A 15,050-nucleotide genomic window follows, 5' to 3' on the forward strand; every position below is an offset into this window, starting at 1 on the left:
CACCTAGTCACATTGGTGCCTATTGTAACTATACCTCAGTGAGGCTGGTTGAGAACGGACAGTTTATTTGTAAAGTGCAAAAAAAAAAAAAAAGTATCAAATGCTCGTTTGGAAATAAAAGGATGCTAACTACAGATTAGAATTTGTCCAGTGTGTAATTTGCTTAGATTTGTATCTGCTTGCTTTTTTAGCACCCTCTGCTGGATTTACAATAATATGCCTCTGTTTCCATTTCAGAAGGCCAAGTACATGCATATTCCACTGTACTGTTAAAGAAACAGTTCACACGCAAATTATTATTAACATTATTTACATATCTTCATGTAATTTCAAATCTATATGAGTTTCTTTTTTTTTCAGTGCAATGCAAATGGAGAATTAAAAAAAATCATATAGAAGTTTAAATGTATTTTATTTCAAGTCATTTGAATGTATACAATAGCTTTGAGTGAGAAACGACTATTTTAATGATGTCTGATTTGTCAACTGGTCACTGGTATAGACCATTTCACAAGATGTAAACAACACTGGTCCAGAAACACTTCCTGTTTCAGTTTGTAACTGTTTTCTTTATTTCACATGTAAAGAAAACATCTTAAAGATGTTTGTTTAACTTTTTGATTCAGTTTTAAATGTTCTGTTGGTTGTATTTTATCCCAGCTTTTATGTAGTGTTAAAAAACTGAAACAGGAACTGCTTCTGGACCAGTGTTGTTTACATCTTGTGAAATGGTCTATAAGTTTTGGGACTCAATAATCTGGTTGCAACTCTTGAACTGTATTATGAATTAATTAATTTCAGACTGTTCATTACTCACAGCTACAGTATCATATGACTTCAGAAGACTCTGAATTTAGCCCACATGTATACTATATATATATATATATATATATATATATATATTCAAGATACCTTTATAGTGCTTCCATTTTGAGGCCTTAAACCTTTACCATTCATTCAAATTTCATGGAAGTGAGTGACCAGAATATATGGGAACGTGTGCTTGATGTTACAAAGTTATGAGATTAGATTTAGATTTACACTTCGAATTAACATTAGTGCATAGATTTAAATATACTGATTTAGTGGTAGGACAGAATTGCATCATGACTGATGTTTGCCAAATATGTGATTCAGTCATGCTGATCAGCCATGTTCAATTAGAAATATTCACAGCTCTTTCAGAGCATAGACTTGTTTGTCTGGTTTCAACAGAGTTTGGGTTCAGACTAGGAACAGAGTGAGCTTACCGCTAAAGTCAAAACATTTTTTTATCTGTCTCTTAAATGTTTTTTTTTTTCCAGTTAATGTCACCAAGCCCTCATATTTTATGTAATTATTAGTTTTACACAGGCCTATAAGTACTTTGTCTCTTTTACCCCATGGCGTGACTTCACTCTCAAACCTCCCCCTGTGCTAAGGCCTTTGTGTGTGAATGTATCGTGTAGCTCTCCAGGATCTCTAAGTAGAGAAGGGGCTTACCTGTCTCTATTAATACATAGGGATCAGCTGATTATCTGATGGGTTTTCAGAAAAAGGTCTTGCAGAGGGCACTGGTAACCAATCCTTTTGCCAATTGTAATCAATTTCTTCTAGATAAGGTGTTGTATAAAAGGCAATTTTGACCAAAACAATTTGTTCAAAACATTTGTACCCAGGTCCCCATGAAAAAAAAAAAAAAACAACAACTTCAAGTACTGCTGAAATAACTAAATATTTTTAAAAGTTGTTTGTTGTTATTCATGCCTCACCTTATAGCTACAGCAAAGAAATTATATATATATATATATATATATATATATATATATATATATATATATATATATATATAAGGTGCAGAATGGTCCCTGCATTACTACAAAGATTCAGTTCATGATACATAGATGTGCTGATGTATTTAGCATTTAGCACAATACATACAATCAATATATATATATATATATATATATATATATATATATATATATATATATATATATATATATATATATATTAAGGCTGTCAAACGAAGTTTGAGTTTACATAATATATGTGGGTGCACTGTGTATTATTTTGTATAAAAACACATACATGCATGTATATTTAAGAAAAAAAAAAAAATATATATATATATATATATATATATATATATATATATATATAAAATATATATAATATATAATATATAATTTTTATATATATAAAATATATATAATAAATTATTAATATATAAATCTATATAAAGTTTATACATGAAAATATTTCTATATTTCTATACACAAGCATGTGTGTGTATTTATATATTAAAATAATTATACCCACATATGTTATGTAAACACAAACTTTTATTTTGGATGCGAATAATCGCGATTAATCCTTTGACAGCCCTAATATATATGTATATATATATATATATATATATATATATATATATATGTGTGTGTGTGTGTGTGTGTGTGTGTGTGTCTCTTTGTATTTTGTGTTGTGTTGTTTAGTATTTTGTCTTTGTGAGATGTATTTTAAAGGTATATCTGTTCCAAACTTCCAAAGCTTAGACTCTAATGTATTAAACTTGTTCATAATATATATATATATATATATATGTGTGTGTGTGTGTGTGTGTGTGTGTGTGTGTGTGTGTGTGTGTGTGTGTGTGTGTGTGTGTGTGTGTGTGTGTGTGCAATTAGATAGTTCACCCAGGAATGAAAATTATGTCATCATTTACTCATCATTACTCACCCATAAACTTGAATTTATGAATTTGTATGAATTTCTTTCTTCAGTTGAACTCAAAAGATAATGTTGAGTAACATACAGTTGAGAGGCCCCATTGACTTCCATGATTTTAGTTTTCCATACTCTGGAAGTCAGTGGGGTCCATCAACCGTTTGGTTATGGACATTCTTCAAAAATATCTTCTTTTTTTGTTCAGCAGAAGAAATGCATTTTTACAGGTTTGAAACAAGTTAAGGGGGTTAGTAAATGATGACAACATTTAAATTGTTAGGTCAGCTATCCCTTCAATGCTTAAGAGCAGGATTGAGACATATAGGTCTGCACATCCCTCAAATACAATGTGAGAGTTTATTACAATTTAGATCGCCCTCTAGTGGTGTGATTATGGAACCAAGATGCTTTTTGCTTAATACAATGTTCCAGCCATGATAACAAACCCAATTTAGTAATGGATGTGACTTGAAACACCTGTTCTCCTGCTCTGCAACTGCAGATATATAATGTACATTAGATCACATATAGGGATCTAATGTACCTGGTAACTTGATTTTACTTGATATGTTACTAATAGATGTGGTTTTGTCTGATTTTCTTCCCCTTTCTCTCTCTACCAGAGGATGACGTGGATCTAGAAGCTCTGGTGAATGACATGAACTCGTCCTTTGAGAGTCTGTACGCTTCTTGCAGTGTTCAGACTGAATCCACTCCACTGCTGCACAATGGCCAGCAGCCGCACCGACCCGCTGCGTGTCACACACACTCTCAGTCCACCTCCCCACACCAGAAACTGCGGCGGTCCCAGCCTATGCACATCCACGCTGTCAGGTAAAAAACCCTGAAAATATATGAAGCGCACACATACGGTTTTCCCCAAAATGTATTTAGACTCTGAAGCCACACTTTAAAATGTATGAATGTCATTTGGGGTGTTTATTTTAAAGAAAGAAGCAAGTTTATACGTCCGACATTTTAAAACAATCAATATAGAGTTTGAGGGACTGTTTAAACAAAACAGCTTTCAACTAAAAACGTAAAACCTTTTATGCGTTTTGGCCATTCGATTACATGACAGTCGGCGTTTTGGGTGGCAAAGTTTTGTCAAAGTGCAAATTTTTGAAAACGTTCTCGTGTAAACAACAAAAACGTAAATTTCTGAAGACAATGACATCATGCACATGTGCATTACGTGTTTAATTTTAACTAATATTTTATTCATAAATGCAAATAAAATTATTTAAGAGTACCCAAGTTAAAGGTTTTTCTCTGTGAATTTAATTATTTTATTAACACACTAAAAATAATTAATAACAAAAAAGGTGCCAAATTTGTGAAAATGTATGATAATATGTTGAGCAATATGTAATTTAAGTTACTTCCTCTGTTTTTTTTATCTTTACTGTACTTATATTGCAATTTGATGTAATTGTCTCCTTTTTCTCATGCTGTGATCTGTTGTTACTAGAAGTTTGAAAAAAAAAATAATAATAATAATAAAAAATCTATAGTGTTTCATCGCCATCTAAAGGCCTGGGAGCAGAATACAGGGGTTTTAGTCGTTTTCACGGATATGTGTGAATGGGGATTTCACGGGGACGTGTGAATTTTAACAATTGTGTTGTCTGTACTCATATTGTTGTTGTGTAAACTTACCTTAAAGTGTACTTGAACCTTTATTGTTTTAAACATTGGGGAAACATGTTTCTAATTATGATAAAGTACACCTGTAGTTGAAGGGAAGTGACTTCATACATTCACTAAAAATCACCTCGGGACCAGTTGCACAAAAGTCATTGTGAAAAACTGATCAGTTGATTAATGAAGAATTTAAACAGCAACATTCAGATATTTCTTAATATAGTGTACAGTAAGTTTGCAAACATGCACAGAGCACATTTGAAATGACAAAAAACAGAGCAAATTACATCAAAACTTCAAGGATTTTCCAAAACCATAGCTTAAATGAAGCACACACACACACACCACTTTGATCATTTTCAGCTTTGCTTTCTTTGCCTCCATCACTATTGTTATTCCATTGCTCTGTTATACTGAAACCTCTGAGAATTAATGCTTTCCATTTGTTGTGCGTGTTTTCGCCTCTCAGCTGTGGATCAGAGCAGGAAGTTGAGCAAAACGAGCTTGTGAACGAGGGTTCACTCAAGCAAAGGTTCACTCAGAGGTTACCATTCAGAATTCCAAATCACACACTCCCTCATGCTCTCAAACCTACGGCACAAATGTGTGTGTGTGTGTGTGTGTGTTTCAGCTTTTCTCTGAAGTCCCCACTTCAAAAGGACTCCCTGTCTAATGGCAGCTTCAAAAAATGGCCCAAAATGCTAATGCTGCCCAAAGCTGGCAACAATTTGAGGCTGACAGTAGTACCTTTGGCTTAGAGACAAGGTTTCTTGTTTCGTAATATAACCCTAAATTGGAGATTTTGCTTTATTCTTCCAGAAGACTTCAGGAAGAGGAGCAACAGTACCGAACGTCCTCTCTACCTGCCATCCCCAATCCCTTTCCTGAGCTCTGCAGCCCTGCGAGTTCCCCTACACTCAGCTCTGGCTCCTTACCTCAGTGTCAGCCCTCAGGCAAATATGTAAGAGACCCTTTGTTCTCATTCCTCTCTCACTGCAAGGACTAGTTTACTCAAAAATAGAAATTCTGTCATTACATACTCATCGCCACGTTGGGCCAAACAACAAAGCAATATTTTCTTTCTTCCATGGAACACAAAACGAGAAATTCTGAAGAATATTTGCGCAACACATTTTTAGAAAATATCAGGCCATATGTGCTCCAAACACACACACAAACACACACAAAGCAACAATAAGTATTCTGGACCATATGATTGCTTTAAGTGAGGGACACATTAAAATTTAAGTAATTATTTTATTTTAATGTCATTGACATCAAACCTGGCGCATATTTGAATCTGATGTGTGATAATGTGCAGACATATTTTTAAAAACACTGGCCCTCATTTATCAATCTTGCGTAGAAACGGGTGTATATTTTGGTGTAAGATTATGCTTACACTCCTCTCACCGCCTGATTTATGAAGATGTGCGTACCTTTGAAATCCAGGTGTACGCAATACCTGCCCTTGATAAATCCCCCGGCCGAAAACGATCGTCATTAGAATAACACGCCCCTAAATATTCAAGTCTCCGCTCCCTCCACGCCCTTATTTTACGCCATGGACACACGGAAGACGGCAAAGAAGAGAAACTTCTCCGACGTGGAGCCGAAATGACCTATCACAATGCATTATTTTACAGCACGTCTTTTGAAATTAGCATTCAATTTCGAATCACGTCACATGTATAATAGTGATGATGATGTGATGTGAAGTAGCATTCATTCACATTAATAATTGCATGACAATTTGTAATAGTATTCTTCTTATTATTATGATTTGCATTAATGATGCTTATTGTTATTTAGAAGAAGGATGTTGTTATTATTATTTCTATTATTATTATCATTTAAAAGAAGAAGAATGCATTTTTTATTATTTTGTCAGTCTGAATTATTTTTTGGTCATTGAAAGCCTTTCATTAGGCTACCGAACCCAGTCCGTGCCCACCTGCCGGGGATAATCCTGAAACGTCAGGGTAAAGCGGGCTCGCAACTGAAGGAATATATGCTTACAAATCAAATGCTTTGGTAAAGTCACACAAATTAAACAGTTTATTTAAAGTTTTAATTAAAGTTTATAATGTTTTTTTTTTGTTTGTTTGTTTGTTTTACAGTGGGTCATAATATATCATATCTTTTATTTTGTCAGTGCGTTTTGTGGTGTTAGGAATTTTTCTGCGCATTTCCTCACTAACTCAAAACGTGCGTACACCACCTCCTGAGCTGGTGTAGGATTCAAGCGTGCCGTACGCCAATGTCCATATTGATAAATCTCAAACTCACCGTGGTTTTGAGTGTACGCAAGGTGTACGCTGGAAATGTGGTGTACGCACTTTTGATAAATGAGGGCCAATGTCTTTCCTTCCGTCTTTCATGAGGTGACGCTGCTACTGTGTAACTACAAAAATAAGTTCTTTGTAATATTAATTAATTCATTACGGGTCAGGGTTTGGTTTAGGGTCAGTAAATATGCATAATTTACTGTTATTACTTTAGTAATTAAGTACATGCAAAATCAAGAGCAAAATCAATAGGTTGGAATGGTAAATGGACTGCATTTATATAGCGCTGTCACAATGGCCACCAAAGCGCTTTACATATTACCTCACTTTCACCCATTCACTCACTCATTCTTTCAACTGATCATACATTCATACAAATATTGGTTTTGGGTTAGTTTCATGTAATTATGTATAATTTATAGTTATTACTATAGTAACAGCATCATATGTAATGTGTAACAAGCACACAATTTTTTTTTTTTTTTTTGAAATATGACTTAGATATTCTCATTGTGCCATATTTGGGGATTTTAAATAGTAAATACTGTTGGGAATACATAGGATTTGAAATGTGCTGAAATGGAGTTCAGTGTGGTGTATTGGTTTAACTGGTTTCCTAAGAAACTGGTCACTTCCTGTATGGTGTGACTCATTTGCTCTTACAGTAAGAGCTCACTTACAGCAGCAATAAAAAGTTATGTCCACACAAATGTCGCCTAAACCGTAATAATATCTTCATTCAAAACAAAATAATTGTATTTTCAGGGTTTTTGTTTTTGTTTTTTACGGGCTTTTGGTCGTTAACGGGATAGGACAGATGGGAAACTATTAAGAAAAGAGAGGAGGTGTGATGGGGAAATGATGGAAGACAGATTTGAACTCGAGTTGCAAATAAGGACCAACGTGCAATGTGTCAAAGACACATGCACTACATTTTGTCACATTTAGGATAGTCTTATGTGTGCATGTGTGTCTGTGATGATTTGCCGGCACCTGTATTTATTTGTATATATCGCGCATGCATTGTTTGGATCTCTGTGTGTGTGTGCGTGAGAGCATCTGTTGTGTGCGTGCGTGTGTATATAGCTATCTCTAGACCTCTGGCTGTCATGTGTGATCTGACTGAGGCCCCAATATATTCCTGGAAAGCCATGTCATTGCTCCAGGCTATCCTCCTTCATATGGGGCCCCGGTCGGTCTGTTACCGTAACATGGTCCCAATGTTACCGTAAAATCGCTACAGACATTAATCAGTTTCCCTAATCCCTCTCTCTTTAAGTTTATTGTCCTGTTGATGAAACCCAGTAGGGCTCTAAGTGCTAGAGAAGGCTTTTGGTCTGTACAAAAGCGAAAACAACCTAGAAAAAGGCCTGGAAGTCATTTAAACCAGCTGACAAATCTTCAGTGACTGATGATGTCCATAAATATAATCAAGACATCAAGCATCAAGCCTGTTGTTTGAATGTGAAGTTCATGTGAAGAGCAGACATTATTTTGGAATATGGGAAATGAGAACATTTTTGTTGCAGGGCCCTAAAACATGTGATGACACTGTCTTAAAGGACAAGTTCGGTATTTTACAATTAAAGCCCTGTTTTAAGATCGTCCCTGATGAAATAGAATAGTTAAGATTGTTTGTTAGACAGATGCTCCTGGATTGGATTCTGTGTTTTATCGTAGTTTTTGTCCAAGTCCATTTTCTTCCTGTTTTTGGTCGAAGTCCACAGTAATAAAGTGTCGAGTTCATGTGCGCGATCATTGGTAACTAGATAACTGAGGATCGCGCACGCAAAATCGATAATCGACTACTGTGGACTACCAAAAACAGGAAGAAAATGGACTTGGACAAAAACTACGATAAAACCTGTTGGAAAGCATCTTTTGCAGCGATTTTTCTGTGAGCATATCAGTGAACACCCCAGACCACTCGGTGAGTTTCACGTCTTTGTAAACTAAAGTTTTATGTGTTTTAATGAATGATTGTTCGAGTGCACCTATGCTTTCATTATAAAGGTGGGGGGGTGCTAACACAGAATCCAAAAATTATCGTGACAGGAGCATCTGTCTTAAAAACAATCTTAATCATTCTATTTCATCAGGGACGATCTTAAAACAGGGCTTTAATTGTAAAATACCGAACTTGTCCTTTAACAAAGGATGCAAGTGGTGCATCTCAATGTGTCAAAACTAAATCAGCACCGTTTCAACCCTGCAAAGCCTGATATATGAAATAATAGTTATGTCTTTATTATTTCATAACTTTATTGTATCTGCAGTAGCCCAAGCATGTTTGGGGCTTTAAATGTGTGTTTTTTCATTCATTTACAATAAATCACCTTTTTAAAATACATGCATTCCACTCCTCATACAACCTGACAGTGCCAAATATATATATTTTTAAGTGGAATGTTAAAACACCACTAATGTGCATGTTAAATGCAATTAAAAAGAAAATGCATCATAATTTAAATTCATATTAAATATAATTAGCTGAATTTTTGTCATAATTAGTATTTCATTTATGTTTCTGATGGTCATTTGTTGCTATGGTTACTCATTTGTTAATTGATTACCATTACCTGCTCGCTGTTCCCTTTCGAAAGGGAACTCGCACTGCATTGATTTGACACAAAGGGGAACGCCACCGTGTAAACCGGTGTCTGAAACACTCTTCTAATCACGGCAATCCTATTGGCTGGCGACAGCCTATGACATCACTACTAGTGCGACTCGAAAGTATATAAGGGGAGCCTGGATGAACATGTCAACAACTTTTTCGTCTTCAGGGACTGTCTTGTTTGTATGCTGCAGTCTTTAGCCTCCTTGTTAGAGCGCCCGACTCTCACGCCGGAGACCTGGGTTCGAGGCTCGCTCGGAGTGGGTCGAGTAGGACCCGGGTGGAGGGGTTACACATATGACATCATTTTTATATATTTTCAAGATGGAAGAAGCTGGTTTGGAGTAAGTTTTATCAGGGTGTGAAGAAATATAGAGCTGAGTATCATCAGCATAACAGTGAGGTGTTCGCGAACTAAAATGGTAGGGCATACGCAGCAGCAAATCTGTCTGGTGATACCTTGCACACAATGGCAGTGCTGCAAGCATACCAGGCTGGGCTGCGTTTCCCGAAAGCATCGTTAGCCAACTATGGTCGCAAGTTCCGTCGTTATCTGCATAGTTTAACGAGTCAGTGTTTCCCGAAACCATCGTTGCAATGGACATTCGCAAACAGCATCGCAAAGTTGTGTGGTTTGAACGACAGCTCTCGACCTGTGGCTATAGGCATTGTTTCTATATTGCATGACATTTGGAGGTAATAAATCCTTATCTTGAGCAAAATAAGCAAGCTGACATTCAGTACAACCGGTGCCCTTTATTTATAATACATACAAATGTAATTTACATCTTTTAGTTTGTCAAGAGATTTGAAGTAACGTGTTTGAAGAGTGTGCATGTGCGAACGTGCTCTACTAAGAACGAGCCAAATATTGAGTCTGGTAATAAAGCAAAACAACTGAGAACAATTAGAAATAGTCCTCAGATGACATGTCTGTAATTTATATAAAACAAATCTAGCGTTAATTGGATCTCAAACAGTTTCATTAAAAGTAGTTATTACTCCACCACGTGCGAAACCAACGTGGTTGAACGATACTTTGCGACAGTGGGTTTCGGGAAACAGTCGCGACTAGCTAGTTGATTTTTCCAACGATGCATCGTACTATGGTAGTGAAACAGTGAACTACGTCGTTGTACGGGAAACACACCCCAGATCGGCCAACAGATTTGAAGCATGTAAATCTCTCACTCCAAGCGCTTCTTGCATCAGCCCTGAGGCTGGACCTATTATGTGTTATTCCTTCAATTTGGAACCCTTCTGTAGGTCTGGCGTCGGGTATGGTAGTAAAAGTGCTCTTTATAGTTATAGGCCTCCATTTTGTGAATGTCGTTTAGACCATTGCTCTATGGGCAGCAGGTTGAGCTGTCCTTCAAGAGAGTTTTTAGCAAGTTCAATAATAGACCACGGTTTCCTGTTAGAAAGTATTAAGGATGTGTTAAATAGGGTTTTCATAGGATTGTGAAATTAGGGCCCTGAAGTTCCCATTTATAGGTATGCTATGCATACCCTTCTCATAGGCCTCCTTTTATGTTAGAGTCATCAGGCTCATATAGCTGTTAGTGCCAATCTGTAGTAGTGAACAGGTTGGCTGTATGGACATATACCTTATACTATAACCTTATATTAGAGCAGCAATTCTCCACTCACTTTTAGAGAGTCGTTAGAGATTATAGCTCTGAACTTCAGTCATTTAAAGGACAACTCCGGTGCAAAATGAACATTTGGTCTAATAATACATTGCTACCTAGTCAACCATTATCTGAGATTTGTTTTCATGATTGCCGGATGTAAATAGTTTTATCTCTAAAAACAGTTTAGCCTATAACACTAGTATAATGCTAGTATACGGGGCATAGAGTAATGACAAATAAAAATCGCTTGTTATTACCACTAACAAGGCTCAAAATAGCCCCACAGTAACACGACAGCATAATAAGGGTCCCTACATTCAAACCGAAGCATTGAGAACTTTGTCAGAGTCCAAACAGTTTAATAAGAAGATGTTTTATACACACAGTCAACTTCGCAAATACAGGAAGAAGCCATCTTTGAGAAATAGTCTCTACCAGTCGATCTACGAACGCCGATCCAAGTGCACCGATGAGATGTGAATAAGGTGATAATGTGAGCGCGAACAGTAGGCTACGTGTACATTGAAGAGAAGAAAACGGTTCGTGTTTGCGTTTCTTCCGGAAACAACGGACCATATGAGATTCTGCACAGTTCAGCGCACTTGGATCGGCGTTCGTAGATCGACTGGTAGAGACTATTTCTCAAAGATGGCTTCTTCCTGTATTTGCGAAGTTGAATGTGTGTATAAAATATCTTCTTATTAAACTGTATGGACTCTGACAAAGTTCTCAATGCTTCGGTTTGAATGTAGGGACCCTTATTATGCTGCCGTGTTAGTGTGGGGCTATTTTGAACCTTGTTAGTGGTAATAACAAGCGATTTTTATTTGTCATTACTCTATTCCCCATATACTAGCATTATACTAGCGTTATAGGCTAAACTGTTTTTAGAGATAAAACTATTTACATTCGGCAATCATGAAAACAAATCTCAGATAACGGTTGACTAGGTAGCAATATGTAATTAGACAAAAGGTTAATTTTGCGCCGGAGTTGTCCTTTAATATTCGTGTGTCGCCCCTCACATTGGTGGTGGTTTGCTAAGCATGCTTGCCTCAAGCCTCTAAATATCTGGGTGTAGGTTCCTTTGCATTAAGTGTAAAAATTAGGCTAGGGGAAAAATCAATACAGCATAGTATTGCAATATTTTCTGTGGCAATACTGTATCGATACACAGGCACCAAGTATCAATCTTTTTTTGCATTTTTAATTATAAAATGATCTGTTTTACTGTCTGGTTTTCTTCATAGGTTTCTCTATTTTTCACTGCTTGAGAACATAGGTTGAATCTGAAATCGCCCCCTAAACAATTATTCACTAAGTTAGGCTTATTCCCTAAGTCCACTAATACCGTTCAATTGAAGGAGTGAATGAAAACGAGTGAGTGAATTCGGACAGCCGTTGAGCGTAAGCTGTAGGCTACACGTTAATGCAGTGCAATGTGGTACAAAGACGCAATCTGACACGCATCCCATTTTCTCACAAATGTTCATTTAAGACTTTATTCAAATAATTTTAGACAGCTCTTATGAGGACATTTGACAAAACAGACATTTTTCCATAATTTGTGTGTACTGATTTGTTCAAGCCCGAAAGAGAACTCGATACTGACGCGCATCTGTTCTCTCTCTCTGTGTGTGTGTGTAATACACAGGATTGAACGGATACTGTGTAATTGCGTTAAAAAAAAAGTTTATTCTTGCGTTGCCGCGGTTGGTAAGTGATGAAACTGGTGTTGCGACTGAACACGTAACACCGACTATCGTATCGTATCGTCCTATTCAGAGAATAATTATGTCCTGTCTTGTGTCCTGAATGTTCAAGAGCAAGTTTTTGCACTTCAGTTAATGTGTAGAAGATAATGTTTACAGAATTAAATGTGACATTTAATTAAGGTGAGTTGAGCAGTCTTATTTTGCTGTAATGACCTGTTGCAAAATATTAAAGAAATAAATATTCTTGGGTTTGTGTACTGCAAGTCAGGTGACTGTGTTGGTCACTGTAGAATCTTCCAAGACTTATTCTGCAAGCAAGCCTTGATGGAATTTGAGGTATGTTTGGGATCATTTTTAGGGTTTTTCTGAACCCGCTTCCTCAAAAATCTGGTTGCAGCCGTTGATAGCTACCCTTTTTTGCCCCATCCAGGTAGTGTAGCCACTGTTGCTTATCCTGTCCCTTTTTTTGTGAAGGGTAATGATATTTCTTAACTTTTTGGACAATACTTTTGCCTTGTGACAATCAAAAAACCTAGCCAGTTCAGATATTTCATGTGTTCTTGCTCAAGCACACCTGGTCCAGTTAATGAACCCAGGGTTGTGGACTCGAGTCGCATGACTCGGACTTGACTTGGACTGTAATAATCACTGACTGTAGTATAGCACTGTATCATTGATGCATGATCTCAGCACGTTTGGCACTGAGCCAGAGAGCGCGTGATAGAGTGCGTTCAGCAGCGCGTGTCAGTTGTCATTTATTATCACACGTTCAGACAGTTTTCAACCAAATAATGTTTTCTTTTACACAATTACTAGCGAACCATTTATAATTTGAGGGGAAAAAAACACTGATGTCTAAGTAAGCGGAAATAATAAACCTTTCAAATGTAATTTTGAGACATGTTATTTTTCCCCCACAACAAACGCACACTTTAGCCTATAGGTGACTATAAAGTCTTCTCCCTGTTCACCAGCCACTCAGCGACATGATCTTTATGTAACTATGCATTTTCTTTTGGTTAAGATATTGAAATAGGAACTTTTATTCATTAAAAATGCTGCTTCTTCCGTTTAAGCCTGTGCGCTTTCTAAAATGTCCATGTACTGCACCGTTCTCTCAGTTGTCTGCTGCCTTCTTTGTTAATTACATGCAAAAATATATGCCGAATGTACTGACAAGCATTTATGGTCAACTTTATTAAAGGGATAGTTCACTTTGAAATTAATTTTTGGTATGTTTTAGCTTACCTCAAGGGCATCCAAGATGTAGGTGTTTTTGTTTCCACAGTATTTTCAATTTTGACATTTTTGGTCAAACCGTTGTTGTCTATCAGTCATATAATACAGGTTTAGGGGGTCCACCCTCGGTTCACCTCAAAGAGGTGCACATCTTGGATGCCCTCAAGGTAAGCTAAAATATATCAAAAATTTATTTCAAAGTGAACTATCCCTTTAATAACTTAACTAATATAGTTTTTATTGAATTTAAAAATATTTTAACTTCATATTTGTAATGATGTTGCAATTTAATACATTTAAAATAGGCTACATTGAATTCAAAATGAACCATTCTTATTTTTTTAATGTAAGATTACAGTAATTATTATAAATGTTTACCCATGCATTTCATCATCTTTTATTTTAATTCATATGCTCTCACCTCCTTTCTTTTCTCTTCTCTGATGACATGTTTACTGACACTTGGGCGAGACAAATATGAGATCACAGAAATAGCAAACCACAATGATCCAATCAATTACCGATGGACAAAATCAAGTCCCGCCGTATTTTTTTTCTTGTTCAAGAGGCCGTTTCACTGACTATCACAACTTCTGTTTCATGCCAACTTTAAATGTAATAACAAATAACACACTAAATTTAAAATGATAACCAGATAATTACATGTGCTTTAGTGTGTTTGTCAGCACATCAACACTTCTTTAAAGCGCAACAAAAGATTATAAAAACATATGAAATTAAAACTTTTCATTTGGCATTATTACAAAGTGCACTTTTTTAAATGGGTACTTAAGTGTGTTAAGTAACATTCATGAAAATGTGCTCTCATTAAAGGTGGAATACCTAAGATTTTTGCATTCAAATATCCCAAAATCACAAGGCTAGTGTTATATATTTAGTTATGATGATAACTCACAATATTCCAAATGTTTCAAACAATGTTTAAAAAAAAATAAAGCTGCAAGCAGCGATGGGCGGGCCCTCGCACCTGTAGCACGTCGGGGTCTGAGGCAGCCGTGTTGCATTTTCTGCAGCTCAGCCAGTGCGGATGTGCATTTGCTACGCTGCTTCGTTAAAGGTCACTTCCTGTTGCCAGGAGGTGGCGCTATGACTGTGGGTGAATGTGGGCATGTAGATTTGTTCAGGGCGGGACTCTTGTCAAACGTGTTAAATTTCGTGTAGATCTGGGCATTTACAGCCAAGTTAC

At 36.4% G+C, this 15,050-nt stretch overlaps 1 protein-coding gene across 7 annotated transcripts in view; it reads left to right on the forward strand.

Annotated features, from left to right (window-relative positions):
• grb10b (growth factor receptor-bound protein 10b) overlaps positions 1-15,050 on the forward strand; it is a 142,877-nt gene that overhangs the window by 77,766 nt on the left and 50,061 nt on the right. For 6 of the 7 annotated variants that reach the window (XR_016145690.1, XM_089117501.1, XM_089117497.1 and 3 more), the window contains 2 exons: positions 3,330-3,540; positions 5,170-5,311. Coding sequence is in view for 6 of the 7 variants with exons in the window: in XM_089117501.1 (XP_088973627.1) it covers positions 3,330-3,540; positions 5,170-5,311 (353 nt within the window). In the remaining variant the exon portion in view is untranslated. The remainder of the gene's footprint in view (positions 1-3,329; positions 3,541-5,169; positions 5,312-15,050) is intronic. The other variant, XM_089117499.1, reaches the window with a different exon arrangement.

Source organism: Pimephales promelas, chromosome 12 (assembly GCF_988280905.1).
Source record: "Pimephales promelas chromosome 12, fPimPro1.hap1.1, whole genome shotgun sequence".
NCBI lineage: Eukaryota > Metazoa > Chordata > Actinopteri > Cypriniformes > Leuciscidae > Pimephales > Pimephales promelas.